Source organism: Alosa pseudoharengus, unplaced genomic scaffold, assembly GCF_046254945.1.
Source record: "Alosa pseudoharengus isolate Yale_2024_CS ecotype anadromous, Long Island Sound unplaced genomic scaffold, YU_APseudo_1.1 YU_APseudo_1.1_scf_1, whole genome shotgun sequence".
In the NCBI taxonomy this organism is placed as follows: Eukaryota; Metazoa; Chordata; class Actinopteri; order Clupeiformes; family Clupeidae; genus Alosa; species Alosa pseudoharengus.
In genome coordinates this window covers 59,626,352-59,648,488 of record NW_027468564.1, presented here as the reverse complement: position 1 = coordinate 59,648,488, position 22,137 = coordinate 59,626,352, and the positions used below count along the sequence as shown (strand labels likewise).

The 22,137-nt window shown below is 39.6% G+C and overlaps 2 protein-coding genes across 2 annotated transcripts in view; one reads left to right on the top strand and one right to left on the bottom strand.

Annotated features, from left to right (window-relative positions):
- Positions 1-18,242, top strand: part of sos1 (son of sevenless homolog 1 (Drosophila)) — a 52,246-nt gene extending 34,004 nt beyond the window's left edge. The window contains exons 15-22 of the mRNA XM_076295912.1: positions 902-1,021; positions 1,278-1,440; positions 11,611-11,728; positions 12,162-12,334; positions 14,334-14,450; positions 14,787-15,057; positions 15,739-15,854; positions 15,933-18,242. Coding sequence (XP_076152027.1) covers positions 902-1,021; positions 1,278-1,440; positions 11,611-11,728; positions 12,162-12,334; positions 14,334-14,450; positions 14,787-15,057; positions 15,739-15,854; positions 15,933-16,424 — 1,570 coding nt within the window. The 3' untranslated portion in view covers positions 16,425-18,242. The remainder of the gene's footprint in view (positions 1-901; positions 1,022-1,277; positions 1,441-11,610; positions 11,729-12,161; positions 12,335-14,333; positions 14,451-14,786; positions 15,058-15,738; positions 15,855-15,932) is intronic.
- Positions 18,243-18,294: 52 nt separating this feature from the next.
- gemin6 (gem (nuclear organelle) associated protein 6) lies at positions 18,295-19,536 on the bottom strand. Its single transcript, XM_076295920.1, has 2 exons — positions 19,280-19,536; positions 18,295-18,864 (listed from the first exon to the last, which is right to left on the bottom strand). The coding sequence occupies exons 1-2, from the start codon at positions 19,402-19,404 to the stop codon at positions 18,498-18,500; spliced, it is 492 nt and encodes a 163-aa protein (XP_076152035.1). The 5' UTR covers positions 19,405-19,536; the 3' UTR covers positions 18,295-18,497.
- Between the last annotated feature and the right edge of the window lie 2,601 nt (positions 19,537-22,137).

The following is a 22,137-nucleotide window of genomic DNA, read 5'->3' as shown; positions in this document are numbered from 1 at the left end:
GCCTAGTCTAAAAAAGCTGTTCCAGGTCAGTATATAAAGCTTTCTATTGCTTGCTTGAGGAGGGGAATTGCACTTACTCAGTTTGGTTGGGAGGGCTAACCAGTCTACCAGTGCCGCGTTTGTGACTAGTTACTGTATGTTGGTCGTGCCTGTTTCATGGCTGTCATACTTTTAAATGGCTTCGCAAGAAGTACATAGAACATCATTTGCATTACTGTCATCTTTAAAAACCTTTCCAAATAATTCCCATATATTGCTTTTCCTGGAGGGGTGTCTTTATTATTTTAACTCCTCAAGTCTTTAGCTTCTCTCCTCCATCTCTACCATCTCCACCTATGTGGCAAGTATGCTTCAACCAATGATATCTTTGAAAAGCAATTATTAAATATTTAAATTAAATATTGATGCTAGCCTTCTCGTGACTTTAAATATTTTTTTAGAAAATATATATTTAATTAATTGTAACTGACCCGCCCGCAAATGACCCGAATATCATTCATCATTATTTTTTTTTTTCAATTTCGGCCGGACTGCGCAACACTGATGTGGATTGTCTCAAGTGTTATACAAATTAGTGAACCACATATAAACAGATATCTGATATGGGCTACTCTCAAACTTCGATGTAAACAGGCAGTCCAAAAAATCAGATATAGGCAGAAAATCCGAACTGTGCATCAAGGCCTGCCGGTGTAAATGCAGCCATGGAGTTGCTTCCTTAGTTGTCCACAACTCAGTTGTATGTGCCTACTGGAAATCTGTAGCCAGCTTTGCTCAAGGTCATTCCCTGTGTTTCCAACCGCTTCCACAAAACAGCATTTTTTAGCTAATGCCTAATCTCTGAAAAATAAATCTGGTAGAAACAGCACATCAACTCATTTATTTCTGGCTTGGTTTACAGGTCTGTCCAACCGTCAGAGCTGGTGGGCAGTGTGTGGACCAAAGAGGACAAGGAGTTGAACTCTCCTAACCTACTTCGCATGATCCGTCACACGACCAATCTCACACTCTGGTTTGAAAAGTAAGAATTAATTTTAAACTGTAAAACATAATTTGCTTGTGAAGGCTTTCTTAAATGGGCCGCTGTTATCCGCTGTTGCCATTTGTTTTTTATTTGTTACCTTTGTTACCTCTGAGAACCCATTACCTTTTGGTGCCGGCCCTTCTAGTTTCCCCCCAAAAATTGGTTGTGTCCACACTTTTAAAGCAAACATAAGCTCTGTTCGGAAATCTGTGCATTGCACGCCGTGTTGATGGTTACTCCTGCCTCCTCTCAGGTGTATAGTGGAGACGGAGAACTTGGAAGAGCGTGCATTAGTAGTGGCACGCATTATTGAAATTCTGCAGGTTTTCCAAGAACTCAATAACTTCAACGGTGTACTGGAGGTTGTCAGCGCCATGAACTCCTCCCCAGTCTACCGACTGGACCACACATTTGAGGTAAGTTCAACCAAAGTCCTTTTAGGCAAGTCCCTCCACTCTGCGGCCATTTGACAACGCTTTTTGGGCACTCGTTGGGCATCCAGTTTGGCAAAAATGTGTGTGCGCAAGGCTTCACGACACCAATCTTGCTCCAGCGGCGAGATCACAACACATGATTGGCACGATGTCTTCACAACACACCATATGATTGGCTCAATGTATTCACATCACACATGATTGGCTCAATGTATTCACATGTCGACGTTTTGCTGAGGAAGGGGTGGGATATGTGTAGACAACGGCCATATTGGCGTGACAAACTAGCCCCATGCATTTCTATGAGTAGATATATATTAGGGGTGTGAATCTCTCATGTAAAAGACGATACGATTCACATCTAGATACATGGGCACGATTCGATACAAGAAAAGATACATGTTCATAAAAAACGATTCAGTACGATTCGATGCGATACGATTCGATGCAGTTCGATGCAGTTGAAGAATGGAAAGCATTCTGAAAGATTTTTTATCATTTGCTTAAGGTGCAAATTAATTTTATATTATAAATTATCATGGTCATGTCAATTAGGCAAAAACAAATGTGTGAATATGATTATCTAAACTGAGGTTTGGATCATATATTGTATTGAAATAAAAAAAGAATAGTCTACATTTCAGCCAAACAAAGCAGCCAAATACATAAAAATACTTTTTTATAGACTTTATAGATTTTTTAGAGTTATATCTGATTGTTTTCAAGGAGCTGTAGCCTATTGTTGAGGTAAGACAATACCGAAATAAAATAAAACGGTGCTTAAGACAATCTTGGCCTTTTCTCATAGCTAGAACAACATAGGCCTACATATCAATGAACTGGGCCTATTTTGTTCCAAGTCTGAGTGAATATAAACAAAATAATAATAATTTGTACATCGTTTTAGCAGCAAGGGCCAAATTATTCTTTAACATTAAGGAAATCCCTTCATCAAACGTAAGGCTACTCTACAGACTATCATTGCCGTTTAGGAATGCTATAGTAAGTGTTTAATTTCGCGCTGGATTTTGACAAACAAAAGAGTAAAATCTGTCAAACACCGACAGAGTGCGAGTTGTCACGTGCTTAAGTTGCAGTAGATGTATGGGTAATGAAGTCCTTTGTCTACTTTGGGCAATGAGTGTAGCCCAAAACGAACTTCATTACCCACAAATCCGTGCCACGTGTAGTTTCAAAACAGGAAGTGGGATGAACGCGCTGCTTGCAATGTAAATCAGAGTCTGAGCGAGCAGAAAAGGTTATGAACCGATTTGTAACAAGTAAATCGATATAACGACCGGTTCATTTCAGTTTTATTCCGATACGGGGCTTCACATATCGATGTAGCCGTATCTTACACGTTAAAAACGGATACCGATACGTATCGGTTAATCTTTACACTCCTAATATATATGAGTATTTTTTGAGTTCTGTGTCTCCACATTAGAAAGTCTCTGGTTCAACTCAATAAATTTGCAGCAGTGGAGCAACAATGGGTCATATTATTGGTTGGTGTAGAGTAGTGAAGATACAAATTTTACAAATTTGAACAAACAAGGTCTATACAGGTGGGTCTCAAAAAATGTCCCCCTAATTTAGTTCAGTGGATCTCCCATATATTCTAGATTCAGTAGATATAAAGTGAAATATTTCAAGCCATTTTTTGTTGTAATCTTGATGATTACAGCTTACAGATCATGAAAACCAAAAATAAGTATCTGAATAAAGAGATAATACAAAAATGTCAGTTTCCTGAACCTTTAAACTCTAAGTCTGGTTCAGTAAGCACAACCACAATCATGGGAAAGACTGCAGACTTGATAGTTGTCCAGAAGGCATTTATTGACAACCTCCACAAGGAGGGCAAGCCACAGAAGCTGGGCAGGGTGTTCACGGAGTGCTCTATGAAAGCATATTCATGTAAAGTTGACTGGAATGGAAAAGTGTGGTAGGAAAAGGTGTGCAAGCAACAAGGATGACCGCAGTCTTGAGAGAATTGTCAAGCAAAGTCGATTAAAAAAATTGGGGGATTTCACAAGGTGTGGACTGAAGCTGGAGTCTGCATCAGGAGCCACCATGCACAGACATATTCCTAGTGTCAAGCCACTCCTGAATCAAAGACCAGGTTAGAGCGTCTTACGCGGGCTAAGAAGAGACAGAACAGGGCCCAGTTTCCCGATAACAATGGAGACACGCTCTTACGAGGGTTTTCTACGATTCATCTTACAATCGTTCGTTTGGTTTTTCCGACTTTTTCCCGAACATGCTCTTAGCGTGAACGCGCGTGCACTGTTCTTAAGATGCTCTTAAGGGGAGCTGTCCACGTTAATAGTTCTGAAACATCCTCTAATTTGATGGTGATGTCAGGTGACTGCACATCACAGCTATTCCCGTTTAAACTTCGGATCTACACATTAATTCACATCAATACGAAAATAGAAACACTTTGACATCTGCATGTAAGCATCCCAAGTAGGTTATATACCACACACAGACATAAATAATTGTAATTATTTAAGATTAGATTGTTGCACCATGCAATAATTTGTCGCGGGTCACTTAAGAACACGTTTGAAGATAAGAAAGAAGTCGAGTAAGAAAGTGAGGAAATGTGTTAGATTTTGATGCAGTACAGACTAAACTAGGGTTCGACCGATATGGATTTTTTAGTGCCGATACCGATACCGATTTTTTTCCCTCAGCCTTAGCCGATGACCGATACAGGCTGCCGATTTTCTTGAGCCGATATTTGGAGCCGATACTGCTTTTATTTTGCTCCCTCAATTTACATCATAAAAATGACACATAATTACACAAATTATGATAACAAATGTTATAAGTCTCAATTTAAAAAAGGAACATTTATTGAACTTATGGATGGGTGCACTGGATATGGTTAACTGTGCAAAATGCTTTCATCAACATCTTACAGCCTTGATGATGCATTGCTTGCTGACTATAAGACATAATTCAGGTCATCACAAACACATTTGTCAACACATTTAAATACTTTAAGAAAACAATAAGCCTGAAAAGCTATTGAAATAAAGTGCTTGATTTGTATTTTAAGACTGCATGGTTTCATTTTTTCTATGTCTATATTTTTCTAAAAAAAGCTGCAAGATTTGTCAATCACAGAACATAAATCAGCCGAAGAAAATAACGTGGTGTCAGATGTTTCTGTTCTAAACGGCATCAACGTCAAACGGTATAAAACATATCTCTCAAAGTTTTAAAATATCTTCTTCCGGTAGCGCAGCACTCTCATATCGCTGTGATGCGTGTGTCTCACAGATGCACACACAAACGTCTGTTTGGTAGCTGACGAACAACTATTGAACTGGATTGATAATGATAACGTTAGCAAACGGCTCTAAACAAGTAAGGCATACACGGTATGTCTGGTACATGGTAAACGTTAACACGAATTAATAGTTAACTACATATAACACGTCTCTCATTATTAAAGCTTTTATCACTGTGATGGCAACTCCGCCCAGCTCGAAGGGAGAAGGGGAGGGAGACGCACACACCACACGCGTCCAAAACTCAGCCAGGTGGTCGCTGAATAAAACTACCACAAATATCACGGAACAACGTCGGCATTACTTAATCATATGATTGACCAGTGTTCGTAACAGCTACCGCTACCATACGGATAGCCTACAACTTAGTTATTTACAGCTCCCTAAATACAATGGCAAGCAGTTTTATAGAAGAGGCATTCAGGGAGGGAGACACACACACACACACACACACACACACACCACACGCGTCCAAAACTCAGCCAGGTGGTCGCTGAATAAAACTCCCACAAATACCACGGAACAACGTTGGCATTACTTAATGACCAGTGTTTGTAACAGCTACCGCTAGCCTAGCCTACAACTTAGCTATTTGCAGCTCCCTAAATACAATGGCAAGCAGTTCTATAAACGAGGCATTAAGCATTAAATAAAGTACCTATCTATCTATCATTCGTGTTTTCCATTTGGACCCACAAACTTGCTTCCACCTTCAAAGTGTATGGCAATATTTAGCTAAGTCAAACAGTTAAAAGATGCTTTGAAAGTTTAAATTTTACTGTTGTCTTGAAGAGCAGGCTTTCAGCACTTGTGGGGGAGGGGCAGTCTGCACGTAAATTGCAGCTTCTCCAGCAACACAGAGCTGCCTGTGGACGCCTGTATGTAAATAATGCGGGGGAAAAACTATCGGCGAACGCAGCCGCTTATCGGCCGATGCCGATACACGTAAAAAACGTAAATATCGGCCCGATATATCGGCCGGCCGATATATCGGTCGATCCCTAGACTAAACCACATGTTCCTTTCTCTGCTTTTACCTCATAGGCCTAATAAAATATAGCCTTCACTTAGCAAAGATAATGGCAAACTATTGTGGCAACGTCTCGTTTCATAACTTGATTGCATTTTTGTCTGCTTTTCATCACATTATTATGACCATTAAATGTAGGCTATGCTATTTTGCATGCTAAAATCTGATTCATCACAGGTATACACAATAAAGAATAGGACCGTAAGTTGGATAATGTATTCTAAGTTGTAATTCCTCTGTATGTCCTGTTGGTGACCTCAGTGAAAAGTACTGTTAAGACTATCTTAGCCGGCAACGAGAACTCTGGAGCACTCGTAGATCTACGAGTGTTTTCACGACGCTCTTAAGCTACGATGGTTTCGGGAAACAGTCGGCAAATCTTAAGACGTTCGTAAGAGGGACTTTACGACGCTCTTAGGCTTAAGATGCTTTCGGGGAACTGGGCCCTGGACCGTTGCTCAGTGGTCCAAACTCCTCTTTTCGCATTAAAAACCGAATTTGCATTTAATTTCAACTAGTGCAGTGCCCGTTCAAACATGCCATTCCTGTAGAAAACCTGTAGCCGAATTACATGCCTGCAGGTATGCCTGCTTTAAAAATAGGATGATAGGGAAAACATAATTTCAGCTAAACATAATCAATATTGAATCAATAATGAATACTGAATATTATATTAATATATATTAACCTATATTTTATTAATGTGCAGTAAGAAGAATTTAGGCTGCATGTGATATTTCTACAGATCAGAATGACATAAGCCTAACAGCTGTTTTGAGTTAAGGTTATATTATTGTTAAACTTGAATATCATCGTTTTGAAATTTGCAACGGTGTGACTCTCTGGTAGGCCTAAGTGACATCATGCACTGTCTACCACTCGTTGCCTGTAGCTGATCGAAATGACATAAGCCTGAAGCTTTGATGTAAGGCTATATGTTTAGCCTATTGAATAGCTTAACAATATAGAAGACAAACCATTTTGTAGAAAGATGCATCATATGAGATTTGCAACGATGCGACACAAAAGCTTTGGTAGCACAAGTGACGTCGCTGCATACAGGGAGTCATTATTGTTGAGGTCAGACATAATAATTATCCAAACATCTTGCATCTTAACCCCTGATTCAGTGCTACCAAAACTCCGTTTACCCTCTCTGCCTCTGGTCCTGCGCTGTGCTGTGTGAGAGGGGGAGTGGCTACGGTATTAGACAGATAGACTAGAAGCCTAAGCCTTATTTTTTGCACTCTATGGCTGACAGCCTTTAATGTAGCCTACATGTGCATCAGATCTAGGCTCAATTTAATTTCTAGGAAAAGGTTTTTTTATGTTTTTTTATGTTTTTTAGCCTAAGTTACAGCAGGAATTAGTGCCTGGCATGCGGGGGCGTGGCATCACAATGGTTGCTTCCCATCGTGATGTATGTCAACCATCACGATGGACGATGATCTCATCTATCGCCACAACCCTAATGGAGGTCACGTGTTTTGATGCAAGATGCTAAATGGTGCACATGTTCCCACGGTGATCACATGATTGCATGAAGACTTATAGGTAGCCTATATGTATTTTTTTATAAACGAATAGAAAGCATCTTTACTATGTTCTGTTTATGTAGCTTTTAATTTTTTAAAGAGGAAAAAAAAGGTCTTGAAGGTTATTGAAGGTCTTGTGTAATGGCACAGAAATAGTGTCTCGGACAAGTGTTACCTACCTGCAAGTGTTCCCTAGACTTTAACATTAGAGCGGTCACTTACCTGTAAATCTATTGTTGCCAGAATATAAGTGTGCCAGCAAATTGAAGTTGTTGTGCTGCAAATCAAGGCATTTTTGACTGCTTGTGTCATCACTGATTCAGTGTTATTTTGACTGCATGTCCTGCTTGGTATTGTGGTTTGACAGTTAAATTTTAAGAACAAACTGTAAGTGATGCAAAATAATGTTATTTGGTATCTGTAAAATGCACCCTGCCCACCCTCCCGAAATCATGTTAGTAGAGAGGAATTCAGGGGGGGGGGGGTTCAGTTGAAGTTAAATAATGTCAAATGAGTATGCTCCAAAATATGTTTGTTTTCAGATAATAATGGTCTATGCACAACACAATCATAATATCAGGGCCAGCATGTGTTCTTGTAAAGTGCCTAGAATGAATAATGCAGTCACAAGTGCCTTTTACACTGCTATCACTAAGGGTGTCACGATTTCGATTTTATTTCGAAATCGATCGAAATTACATCTCAATCTCGAACTTCGAACTTAAAAGTAGAATCGACGATGCAGCCACACCCCCAATGTCACGTCCAGCATGTATGCCAAGACGCACAAACACACATGCACGTGCTGAACTGCAGCGTCAACACTCCGATCGCTGCAGCCAGTTAAAATATAGGCCTACACATCAACCTACCGAAATCAAAGCCCCTCTTGCTACTTTGAAATCACCGGTGTGGAAGTATTCGTTCATTCACGTCAATTAAAACTAATTTAGCCCACTCAACTTAGCCAGTGAAAAGATGGTCTAATTACAGTCCAAAGTTACTTTAAGGCTTAAAATGCACATTTATAAGTACATATTCCATGAACACTAACCTTGGGTCTTTTCGGAGTGTGCTGAAACAATCAAATTAACATTCTGTGTTGTTTCATTTCAATATGTTCACGTCTCTGTTTTAGCCTAATGTTAGTTCTGTTTACATTACAACCTCGCGGTTGGAACGGTTTCAAAGCGGTTTCAAAATAAAAGCCCCCTGAAAAAGAAAAGGAAAAGACCAAAAAGAGTAAATAAAATAAGGAATGCATTAATAGTAATATTTGAAAAAGATCGAAAATCGAATCGAATCGTGACTTTAAAATCGAAAATTACATCGAAATCGAGGATTTGGAGAATCGTGACACCCCTAGCTATCACATTATGGAACAGTACATGAAAATTCCATAGAGGCTTTTAGAAGTCAGGTTAAGACCAAATCCGGCCCGCAACGTATGTCAAAAAAAAAATGTAACCCGACCCTTGAGGGTGTTTTTAATTGCGACAAACAACGATACTGATTAAAATAGACGATAGATCCAAGTACGGTGACATCCCATTTGTAATGTCCTCCACTATTTGCTTGACATCCAGAGCTTGATTCAAACCCAAAATCGCTGCACAAAGTTTTCAGGAAATACTTGTATTAGGCTACACGTGAGAAACACAAAGACGTACATTTGTAATGACGTGGAAGCGATGCAGGCCATAGTTTTGCACAAATTGAAGCAGAAATAGGCCTACACCAAATGTTCGTGTGAGATGAAGTCTTAGGTAGGCTATGTTATTCACCTATTCTGATTCTGAAGGAGAATATCCTTTTGGAGATTATGATCGATCGTCTATTGACAGTGATAGTCACGTTGCGTCTGTGAATGGAGGTGCGTCTTTGCGAATATACGATGATGTCCACTAAGCATACCATGCTTATTTCGACCCTCTCTGCCCTATGGCGCGGGAATCGTGCCTAAAACCTTCCGACCGTCTATCTGATCAACCAACCGATCGACCAACCGACCGTCATACAACCCGCCTTACTTACATGTATCAGAATAAATGCCTTTTTATAAGCAGCCTACATATACCTACATGAACCTACACGTATCCAACATGTGCCCAGAATTGGTGCAACATGTACTTATTCTGTTGGAACACGATGGATACATGTAGGCTTGTGTTGGAACATGAATACATGTAGGAAAACTGTACAATGTTGAAACTTCATTAAATGAACATTCATTAGTCTATTTGTGTCGTTATTAGTGACAAGCTATTGCTATTGTTGCTTAAACTATTATGCGTAATAACCATCTGCAAAACAGGACTACCAATTATCTGTGAGATATGAGAAATTCCATAGGCTGGCCTTACCACATTTTCTCTTACATCAATACGTTATGGAAGCATATGAGCCCACTTCAAATCATCTCCAAATATGTGATTATGTATCCTAGCCTATAGGCTAAGTTTAACAACGTTTTATGGACAATATGCCTCGGACTGCAATTTGAATAGATTTTGCTGTGCTGTACTGTAAAAGTAGGCCTACGGCCATTTCTTAGAGTGGCTTGAGATTAACATAGCCTAAATACTGTAATGTTGACACCAATAAAGATACGTTTATTAAGTAGGCTAACAAATGAAAAGAGTTTTCAGCTGAAATGGCATGAAGACTATGTGGACCGCCTGGACCTTTGAGCAAAACATCAGCAGACAGAGAAGCCCTCAGTGTAGCAATGCAGACTGCTCGGGGGAACCTGCTTATCCAACTGTGGGTCGCCAGTCGAACTGACAGGCTTATCATAAATTCACATTTATTTCAATTTGGCTATAGGCTACGATTAAAGTTCCTATGGTTCACAACTACTCGCAATATGCTATCGACACTAGTTAACCACAATTTGTCACCCTATTGGTCATGTTAAGCGTTACTTGCAATGTGAAACTAAAATCTAAGACCGTAGAAAATTATGTTTAAAGACAAGTCTTTAAACATAATTTTCTACTGTCTTAGATTTTAGACAAACAGACAAAATGCACCAAAAACAAAACCTCCGGAGAGGTAGCTACACATTTGTTGTTGCATGATAAAGCAATGAATGTGCTGGTAGGCGTTTGACATGACGTTTGATGGATCCACCGGTTGGTAGGAAGGGAGGTTTTTGGCATCATTCCCGCGCTATACTGCCCAACGTAGCTTGTGGTAATCGTGATGATAGTGTCCGTAATGGACGTGGTACAGACAGCAGGGCTAGTAGAAATAAGGCTCTGAACTACAAAGTCACCCGCGATAGGAACTGATTTGACCAGGATACTTTATTGTAGGCCTTGTGGTTATAGGCTTGTAATAGTTTACTATTGGTATACATCTTAGGTGTTTTCCTGTTAATTTGTTATGTGGGTAATATGACAAAAAAGAAAGTAAACCTGCTTAAATATGTTCATCCAGTATTTACTGAAAGGTGCATAATTTGAGGTGTTTGCCATCCAGTGGCAAATTAGATGGGTAAATTTACCCCCTTCATAAACTTTTGTTTATAGTAAAATATTTTTACATTTACAGTAGGACTATCTCTGACCACTTTCAAGCCATGGCCTTTTGAAATTTTGATATAAAAATCCAATGGTGTTGCTTTCTTAAACCTGACGCCTAGTTTGCCAGGTTTAAAAAAGTTATGAGACAAATATTTTTATTTGGTGTGAAACACACACATAGACCTACCTGTTTTTATTTTTTGTTTGTTTTTATAATTTGTATTAATATTTATTTTATCATTATTTTATATAAGCTAAGGTTGCTAGCACAGGTGTCTAAAAATAGATAAAAAGACTTGCACTTTCTGTTTGTAGTTTTGTGTTTGAAAATACAGTATTTGAAAAAAACATTGCATTTTAGGAAATAGCCGTTATTTTTTTGTATTATTCTTTAACACTGACGTGGCCCTCCAATCAGATGACATTGGCAGAAGTGGCCCACAGCTCATTTGAGTTTGAGACCCCTGACTTAGAGTAACAGATCTGCAATGAAAGATTTGATTATTTGTAGCTGTTCTCTTTGAATTTGGAGGTATTTTTGTAATGTTTAATTTGTATGATATGCCCCTTTTTGATTATAGTATTGTGTCTTGCCAGGCCGTTTTAGTTGAAGGTTTTGTGTTTTTTTCCCCCTCATGTTTGAAGGACCATGTTGGAAATAAGTGTTTTTCACTTTAACATGTTATTCTTTGGATTATGTTATGTTATATGTGATAAAAGCAATTAACTAAACAGTCAATACCTGTCGCCTTTAGCAAATCCCAAGTAGGCAACGGAAGATTCTGGAGGAGGCCCATGAGCTGAGTGAAGATCATTACAAGAAGTACCTTGCCAAACTGCGGTCAATCAACCCACCCTGTGTGCCCTTTTTTGGTATACTTCTTTATCCATCTCGTTACTAGCTAGGTTTTTCTGGTCTAGAAGAGACATTGGTATAGTGACAATAATTATTTTTAAGAAATCTCAGATATTATTGAATGTAAATATATGTTTTCTTATGGAATTTCCTTGAGGGGATTCAGCCACTCAAAAAGTAAAAAAAAAAAGTTTTTCTCTGAAATATGCTCAAAAAGTACAACAAAAAACCAACAAAAATAATATTTGTCTTCTTGCTGAAGAACATATCAGGATATCTGTAAAGTAAACAAATCACATTTATATGAAGAACACCTTATGGTGTGTATATACTGTAATTGAATTGGTTGAATGTATACAGAATGTCCCTACAGTAATTTGTACCCTAGTGGAAGCATAGAGGTTTAAATGGTCAGAACTCCACAGATTACATCTTTATTTCTGATCCCAGGGATCTATCTGACAAACATCCTGAAAACAGAGGAGGGTAATCCTGATTTCCTAAAAAGACATGGAAAGGAGCTGATCAACTTTAGCAAGCGAAGGAAAGTTGCAGAAATCACAGGAGAAATCCAACAGTACCAGAACCAGCCCTACTGTCTTCGTGTGGAGAATGATATACGGGTGAGGCATGACATTATTTATCATTCTTTGTTTAAAAAAAGATATCTACACATTATCTCAATTAGTGTTTTCATTGTAAACATTTATGCTGCAGTATGTTTCTGAAGGTTAAGTATGAACATAATGAAGTATGCCATAATAAAAAAAGGTAAATAAATTAAAAACTAAAATATCTGGGTTCAGTGCTGCATATTGGACATACTGTAAGAAATCCTGTTAGATATGTTCCTGTGTTTTCCGTACTATCATTTGAATCACCTTGTCTCTTTGATCTTCATTTCTTTTAGTATTTCACAATCTGGTGGATAGCACTGTTATCTCACAACCCCAGATGACAAAGTGATTTTTATATGTAGAGATTTTTTCTTTAATTATTCATTGGCAGAACCCAAATATAATCAGTTATGATGGATAAGTGCCACGTCTGTTCTATTGGTGAATAATTTGTCATCTGGAACTTTTAAGCACAGGGGATTAAATACTTCAAGTAGCATATTTCAGAAATATTTTTGGAAATCTTAAATATAAATGTTCACAACAATAATTGATTGAACTAAATGTACTGCAAAGCGGTACAGAATATGACCGCTGCTCATACACATTCTCTCTGATAAAGTAAATAACGCTGGTCAATTTGACTCCACCCCTACTCTTGCAACTTTTGTGTATGTAAATGAATGTGTGCATAGTGTGTGTTTGTTTTGTGTATGTGTGGGTGTGTGTGTTTATATGTGAGTGTGCGTGTATTTGGTGCCTCTGTGTGTGCATGTGTACTCTGTGTGTGTGCATGTGCCTGTGCGTGTGCCTGTGTGTGTGGGTGTGTACGAGTGTGTGTATGTCCGTGTGTGCATGTGAGTGTGTGTAGCTGATATGACCCCCCATGAATGTTAATTCCACAAAATTTAGCAAGCATTCAGAGGGTGTCATTGATCCTACACTTCAAATTTTGTGCAGTTTTGAACCTGTCAGCCAAAGATACCTGCGATTACACCGCCTCATTTTTGCTTTTTTAAATAAGTGGTGCTATATCTCAAATGAGTGGATATGGGATGGGTTGACATGGTCCCTTGAGACCAACATACGAAAACAAGTTGGTCATCCTAGGCTCTACGGTTCTCGAGATATTCAGAGAAATCTGTGTCCAGCCTACCCTCCTTTCGGGGGGGCCCGGTGCAGTGGGTGGGGGATAGATCAAAACTAATGAATATTGGTCCCATGTCATTCTTGTGGGGCTACATGCCCACCAAGTTTCGTGCAGCTCGGTTTTTCAGTGTTACGGGAATCGTTGTCACAAATTTACTGAAACAAATGGGATTTCAAAGGGGGTTAAAATACCCCTGTCACCCACTGCATTGAAACGCTTAAAAAGAATGCTGCTATAAAAAAAATTGTAGGACTTTCTTGTCAAGGGTACAATACACCCACATATCGTCCCCCTTAGAATTATAGGGTTCTATCTACGTTCTGAGTAGTTCTGAGATATTGAGCTTCAAAGTCTTAGAATTCCATAGAGTTATACTGATAAGTGGAACAAACCTCTTTAGATATAATGTCCAAAAATGCATACAACTACAAGAAACACCTCACCTCATCTTCTTAAGGTGTCACAGAATAAGAATATGTCAATAACTCAATTTTGACAAAAATGTCAGATAGAACCTTATAATTCTAAGGGGACGATATCTATTTCGTTACAGGCATTATTCACTCTTTTAAGATGGTGTGCAAAGCTGAAGTTTGTTTGTGATATTATTTATTTTCCAGTAGTACTGTAAACGTTTTGGGGTCTTTGTGTGTACCACATATTATACATACATACATACATACATACATACATACATACATACATACTAGGATTACCCACGGTTCTACTTTACTCCACTTGCATAAGTGGGTCCATAAATGTTGTTCTTTCTTAAGTTTTACACTTCCATTCTTCATTCAATCTTCATTTGCATCCCTTGATATACCATTTATTCTACTGTCTGTTTTGTTGCAGAAATTCTTTGAAAACCTCAATCCCATGGAGGATAAAATGGAGAAAGAATTTACAGACTATCTTTTTAACAAATCTCTGGAGATTGAGCCTCGCAATGCCCGTACTCTGCCACGATTTGTGAGTTTCACTGCTAATGCATTCATATACAGTGCACTTTGTTGTTTATCTGTCCATAGCACGTACTGTAGACATATGACATACAGTAATAGGGTTCTTAAATGTGGTGTATGCCGTTTCAATTGAATGCACGTTTTGTCAAATTCAACAAGTTTATCCTCATAGTCCTCCAACTGTCTATTGTGGGTGCAGTCAAAACAACTGGTGGCCCAAAACAACGATAAACTATTCCAGCCAATCAACATGATGTTGATCATGCAGCATGAAAGGGAGGGTTGTAATTAAAGATTAAAGTTTCAAAGATTTGTTGTAATTTGACCTTTGCCTTGCACTCAGCCAAAGAAGTACAACTGCCCACTGAAGTCCCCTGGTACACGGGTTACCTCAGTTCGGCCAGGGACCATGCGCCATCCCACCCCCCTACAGAATGAGCCACGCAAGATCAGCTACAGTCGCATACCTGACAGCGAGATGGAGGGTGCTGCCTCCGCGCCCAACTCCCCCCGCACACCACTCACACCGCCACCTGCCTCAGCTGCCTCAAGCAGTACCGACATCTGCAGTGTATTTGACTCACCACAAGGACCCTCAAGCCCCTTCCATTCCAGTATGTGACACTTTGACTAGCTCTAGGCACACTACTATACTAACTACCTTCCAGGTCATCACTCGCACTAACTTGCCATCTAACAATCATGAGTCCAGAAAAGGTAATGCATATGATTGAGAAATTGTTAACTGAGCTTAAAGTTTGCAAACTCTGTAGTCAAAATGAGGTGTTGTTGAAAGTTTGTGATTGTGTATTGTGTTTGTGGTCTCTCTTTCCAAGTGAGCCATTGGCATCCTTACTCTCCCTCTTAGTTGCTCTTCTTTCTTTCTCTCTCTACCTGGCCAGACTGCGACAGCATCTTTGCCCCGGTCTCTCTCCCCCACGGCCCACGTTAGTATCGGCCTGTTATCCCATGACTTAAGCTCTTGAACACACACTCAAGAGTCCCAGATATTGTGCTTTTCATTTTATTGAGACTGTGTATAGCGCTGTAGCACAAGGTGTTCCTCTTGATTTCACCATTACCCCAAGCATCCGTGTCTATTGGTGTCTTATTCCGCTTTGAACATCACTGTGTCCCCCTACTGTTTCTTTCCTGCATGCACTCACCACCACATCTGTTTCCACTGGTGTGTGTGCTTCCATAGCAACATGATCTCTGTGAGTCTCAATGGGTTGGATAAACTGTGCAACATGTAGAGAAGATGAATCTCAGGATGACATGTCTTGTCTTTTCAGGATCATCGTCCGTTTCCTCCATGGTGTATAGGAGTACAGAAGATGCTCCAGTGCCACCACCCGTTCCCCCTCGCAGACGTCCCGAGTCAGCTCCTGCCGAATCATCTCCCTCAAAGGTAACTGCTAGAAAACTAGGCCTTGTTAATAACTCCACACCAGGTACTAATCTCTCACTGTTCTTTCTTCCCGTTTAGATGATGTCAAAGCACTTGGACAGTCCTCCAGCTGTTCCCCCCCGGCAGCCTACCACTAAGGTGTATTCTCCACGTTATTCTCTGCCAGAACGCACCTCTGTTTCAGATGCTCCAGACAGCCCACCTACGCTGCCCCCAAGGGAGCCGGTCAGAACGCCGGACGTCTTCTCTAGCTCCCCATTGCATTTGCAGCCGCCACCTCAGGGCCGCCGGGCAGGACCCGACGTGGGCCAAACCTTTTTCCCCCCTAATTCCCCCTTCAGTCCTCTACCCCCTCAGACGCCATCGCCGCTAGGACCCCGCAAACAACTGGCCTCCACCCAACTAGACTATGAAGCTGTAACAGGCCCCCCAGGACCACCAATTCCTCCCAGGCAGAGCACCGCTCAGACCATCCCCAAACTACCCCCCAAAACCTATAAAAGGGACCCAGCCCACTCTTCATTGCCACGGGATGGCCTCCCTTTACTGGAGAATGTCAACCCCTCTTAGATTCTGGAGACCTTTGAGGGGTAGGAAGAAAAGTAACACTAAAGACCACCAGTCTCCATAACCCATGACATGTAAGACATTAAAACAGAGTGGGATTTTGCCTTACAAACAAGACTTAAATGCCAGATCACACAACCTTTGAGCAGTTATGATTGTCTTTTTCACACTGCAGACCATTAGAAATTGCTCTCCACCACATCCACGGGAATAGTGTGTATTTTTATTGTTCATAATGTACTTGTGAGTATTTTTTTTTTATGTGGCTTGATTTCAGCAACACCATCCTCCCCAACAGCTAGCACAAGCACGTTCTGCGAAAGAAGCAAATTCTGAAAAATATATCACCAGGTTGCACCAACACTTCTGAGAAGCAAGGAACAAAATGAATGTCCCTACATATATAAAACAACAAAAATAATCTGAATTTAAAAGTGAATGCACAATAAAATGCTGACCATAGAAAAACACTGAAGTTGAGTCAGTATTGGACACTGGTGATCACTGACCAAGTTCACTCTGTGAGCCATCATTACACCAAAAGAAAAAAGGGACTGGGAATCTAGTGGTATTCTGGGCTTCACAGGTTCATTCCAGTTCTAGACTAGCAGTTCTGTTCCTGTGCAGTACCACAGTTTAAGGTACCCTTTCACATCAAAGAGGTACTTATGAAACAGTGAAGGATTTTTGTAATAACCTTTGTTTCTCAACAATAATTTGCTCTGCCCACAGGTATGTACAACAGATTGCTTCTTTAAACAAGGGAATAAAAGTTTATTTCAATCAGCTCAACATTAAAAGTGTAATCTCTGACTGCCTCAGTGAAACTGGCCCACAACACTGCTTTACAGGGAAAAGCAGCAGGCATAGCAACAGATGTAGAAAACAGTGGGAACTTCTTTCTCTCTCTCTCTTGCTGTCCGCTCAGCGCTAAAGGGGAAACAGGGTGACTTAGCCTTACACTAAAAACCAACAAACACATTGCTGCAGATTCAAAGAAATTGATTTGACATTTTGCCATATTTGCAGTTACATTAGGTTCAACTTTGCTTGACCTGCATTACATTATGCAGAGTAAAGTCCGTGAAGATGTGATTGGGTGAGTTGACAGGCCTTCACAGAGCGCTCACATCAACCACATCAAACACCTTTGGGTTGAACTATACAAGCTAGGCCTTCTCGTCTAACATTGGTGCCTGACCTCACAAATGCTCTTCTGGATGAATTCCCACTGACGCACTCAAATCTTGTGGCAAGCCTTCCCAGATGATTGGAAGTGGATATATCGGTCATACCCCTTTTAGATTTAGAATGGGATGTCATAGGAGTTCCTGTAGGTGTGATTGCCAGGTATCACAATACCCTTGTTTATATAGTGTACACAGACTATTGTATATTAATATTACACATGTTAATATGTAAATTAAAATAGTTGACGATTGAACAGTAAAAGTGGTTCAGTTTGTGCAAAATATGAGCAGTGCATATTGTAATGTTATGCCATTGCATGTCTTGCAAAGACATTGTGATATGGATAATGTTGGTGGAGGGAGATTCTTAATATGCTTAAAGAAGAGTACACTGGTAAGTGATCTTGTAAACATCTATGCATCAAAAAGAATAAAGTCATGTTAATGCACACATCTATCATTCCCATATGCTACCTAGGCTATGCACTAGGGGCCTGGGACAGGCAGAGGGAACTTTCACTAGTTGGACAGATTGTGGTGACTGCAAGGCTTTTATGACCCTTGGAAATAGTTATCTTGGTAGTTCCTTACTGAAACATCATCCATTTTAATCCAAAATATGCATCAGACAATGCTAGCAAGTAATCTCATTTGTATAAGTTTCTGGATGAAAATGCACTTCATTTTGTAAACAAACTTGATTTTATTTTAAGGACATTATGAAACTACCAGTCTCCAAAAAATAAAATTTCAGGAAATATGGTGAAACCAGAAGCACTAGTTTTCCAATCTTACATTTCTTTTCCACTATCCAAGCAAACCTTCAAAATGAATTCAGTCTCCAATAATCTGAAGGTTCGTGTTGAAATTGTTTTTGTGAGACATCTTAATATTTCTGTCCAGGGTTGCTTCGCACCAAGCCTTGCACTCTGGATAAAATGATCTCATTGGAACTACTGCAGTCATCCACACCGTAAGGGCTGCTGATGGTAAGAACATTGGCCACCCTCAACATCTCTCCTTCTTCTTTTACAGGGATGTGGTTCTTCTCAATCCATTGACATAGACTGTGTCTCCGGTGTCTGAGCTTCTCGGGGCTTAGGGTCTCTGTTCCATGGGCTGAAAATATGGAAGCCAAGCGTGTGGTGTTACCCTTGTTTCCATCCTGAAGGACCTCCACAGACTCCACAGCATGGCCTAGAACTACTCGGACATGTGCCTGATCCCCCTCTGGAAATGTAACCAACACCATGCTGGGCAGGGGAAGAAATTAAATATTTAGATCAGTAGGTTACCCAGGGCCACAATTATTCTTGTCCAACTTACCTAAACTAGCCAATAGCAACTGAAGGGTTTGATAATGGTGCAACACCAAATTTGCGCTGAGAGTAGTAATTAGTTTTGCTCTCCCAGTGCCTGTGAACTATTACATTTTCACTGTAAAATTATTGAATATTTTGTATTGGACTGACCACAACCATTCCCTGTCCAAACCACCAAAGCATCAATACATCATAAATGAATTCGCAAGAAAACATCAAAGAAGATCTTGGATACGTGGGTTGAAAAACTTAACTTATACAAGAACTTAACTTATACAAGGAGCAACGATTGTCAACGTAGTTGACGGACTCATCTGCACTGGACAGTTGCTTATGAGGGACTCACCTTGCTGAGACTGGATCCACCGTGAAAACCCAACCTTCATATTGATTGTTGTGCGCTGAAACTTTCACCAGTTTGGACAAAAAAGTTGACCACTTCGGTGGTTTGCCGTCACGCCATCCAGGCATACCTGTACAATGATCTCAACAACTGCACAGCTGTTGTTTCACTTAGACAATGAAAACTTACAAATCATTACGAGGTCTTCGCAGCAGAGGCAGTTATCATTGATGTTGTAGCAAATAAATGATAGGCTGAGCTTCTTCTTCTTTAGTTTCTTGGCAGATTGCATCGTTAATTTCTTGCATACCGCCACCTACTGTACAGGAGTATGTAGAGTGTTGCAGTAAACCTTTCTTCTCAATAAATCGCCTAGCCTAGAAATCTAGACGCACCTTTTGATGTGGGTCTGGCTCGTCAGGCTATAAAACATTGTCTTTAAGGAAAATAACTAAGGCTCTAATTCTGTCCTTTTGCATTCATTGTTCCCCAAGAATATCATCAATGTTGTCCATTTCTTGCCATCTTTGCTCTGCTCACTAAATAAAGCATGTTTCACATCTTCCTACGTTTGACATTCTGTGCATAACAGCTTCAGTGTTGCAGTGTTGTGTTGAGTATAGGCCTACTATTTCTTCCTTCCTATTTTTCATATTAATTGTTGTAATAGTGCCTAGCCTTAGGTTCTGCTTCCCATTCTTGTTACCACTTCTTTGTTATTTCAATTTTTATTTTAGCTTTCACTTCTGCTTTCTCTATTCAAACATTAATTTCTATTTCTTTATTTTCTTAGAGCCTTTTTAGCTTAATCATCTGCCTTTTAATTAGGCCTACCTCTAATTCCATGGAATTCTATAGCGTGTGCTGGAACTCAACAGAACTGAACTGTTATTCCTAGGCTTTGAGTAATAATCGAGTAAATGGAGAACATGGCGTTAGGTTCACAGAAAGAAATGCTCGTTCGAGGTGGGAAAACGGCCTCCACGCGCAGTGGAGGGTGGTTACACCTCATAAGTGCATTTCTTTCTGTGAACCAAACACTGTTGAGTCCATTATTTCATGTATTCCACTGCTGCCACTTGCGCCATGTTCATTTCCTGTTATAATTTAAACGTTTTAATCACTAAAACGGTGTTGTTTGTAGAACTACTTTTCGTCACATTAACTAATTTCTCAACTTGCAGGACAAACATGCCGTTACTAGTTCTAAATGGATGGTTTGATATGGCCAAATGCAGAGAGGTGATTATTACAGTGCATGAAAATGAAAAAGTCTTCTTCTTCTTCTTCTTTTTATTATTATTCTATAACCAAGTTCAAGTTTATTTATATAGCACATTATCATACAAAATGTCATTCAATGTGCTTAAAAGAAACAAAAAATAAAAATAAAAGATTAACAGCAATAATAATAGTAATTAATACAATAAAATAATAAAATAGATCAAGGGGGAAATAAGACTGAATGAATAGGAGGTAAAATAGAAATAAATAAATAAATAAATAGAATCAAAATAAACCTACAAACTAATCAATAAATGAATGAAAAAGTTCAGTTTTTAGTTTCTTTTTAAAACACTCTAATCTAATATCTATTGGAAGCTGATTCCAGCGCTGTGTGGCATAATAGCTAAATGCTATTTCTCCTTGTTTGGTTTTAACCCTTGGGACTATTAAAGGGACACCAGGCAACGTGTTAATTAATCATCTTCGTAAGTCGGTATATGGTTAAATGACTCATTACGGGGCGAATGAAGGCTCTCTCGCCCGCCCCTACTGCCTGTAGGAAGAATATCCCACTTGCAAGTTCGGTGTATCCTACCCGCCGGCCGAAGCAGGATCAGTTTACAGCACAGAGGCAGGCTAACGAAACGCTAGAGATTGTTGCAAACGTGTGTGTGTATAATGGCAGAGCCAGCGAAGAAGCAGCGAAAACCCTTGATGGAAGACGCAAAGAAAAGGAAAAGAGCTTCAGACCGAGCGAGGGGGAGTTTCGTAGAGAAAAAGCATCAGGCTTGCCTGGTGTCCCTTTAATTGACAGGTTCCAGTAGATCTAAGCTCTCTACTAGGTGTATATTGGGGAAGCATTTCAGAAACATATTTGGGGCCAAGTGACTTATATACTTGGAGTAGAACCTTGAAATCAATTCTGAAATTAACTAGGAGCCAATGTAAAGATTTAAGAATGGCTGTAATATGATCTCTCTTTTTAGTCTTGGTTAACAGTCTAGCAGCAGCATTTTGAATTAATTGAATCTGTCTAATGGACTTCATGGGGAGGCCAGTTAGGAGACTACAATAATCTTCCCTACAGGATATGAAAGCATGAATAAGCTTTTCTAAATCCTGTCTAGAAACAAAATCTCTGATCTTAGCTATGTTTCTGAGATGCCAGAATGCTGATTTAGTCAATCAAAATGTCTCCGTCCAATTCAGCTTCAACCGTTTAACGTAGAAACTTTGTTCAAACTTTGTAACGTAGGTCTTGAAAAGGACACTGTGTATTTTTCGTTTTTGTAAACTTTATACTTCTTGAGATATTAAAGGGACACCAGGCAACGTTTTCGTGTTAATTACTCATCTTCGTAAGTCGGTATATGGTTAAATGACTCATTACAGGGCGAATGAAGACTCTCTCGCCCGCCCCTACAGCCTGTAGGAAGAATATCCCGCTTGCAAGTTCAGTGTATCGTACCCGCCGACAGAAGCAGGATCAGTTTACATCCTGCATCCAAGTCAAGTCAAGTCAAGTCAAATTTATTTATATAGCACATTTCAAAGCAATAGCATTGCACCAAAGTGCTTTACATAAAATAATAATAATAATAATAAAAATAATAATAATAATAATAAAAATAATA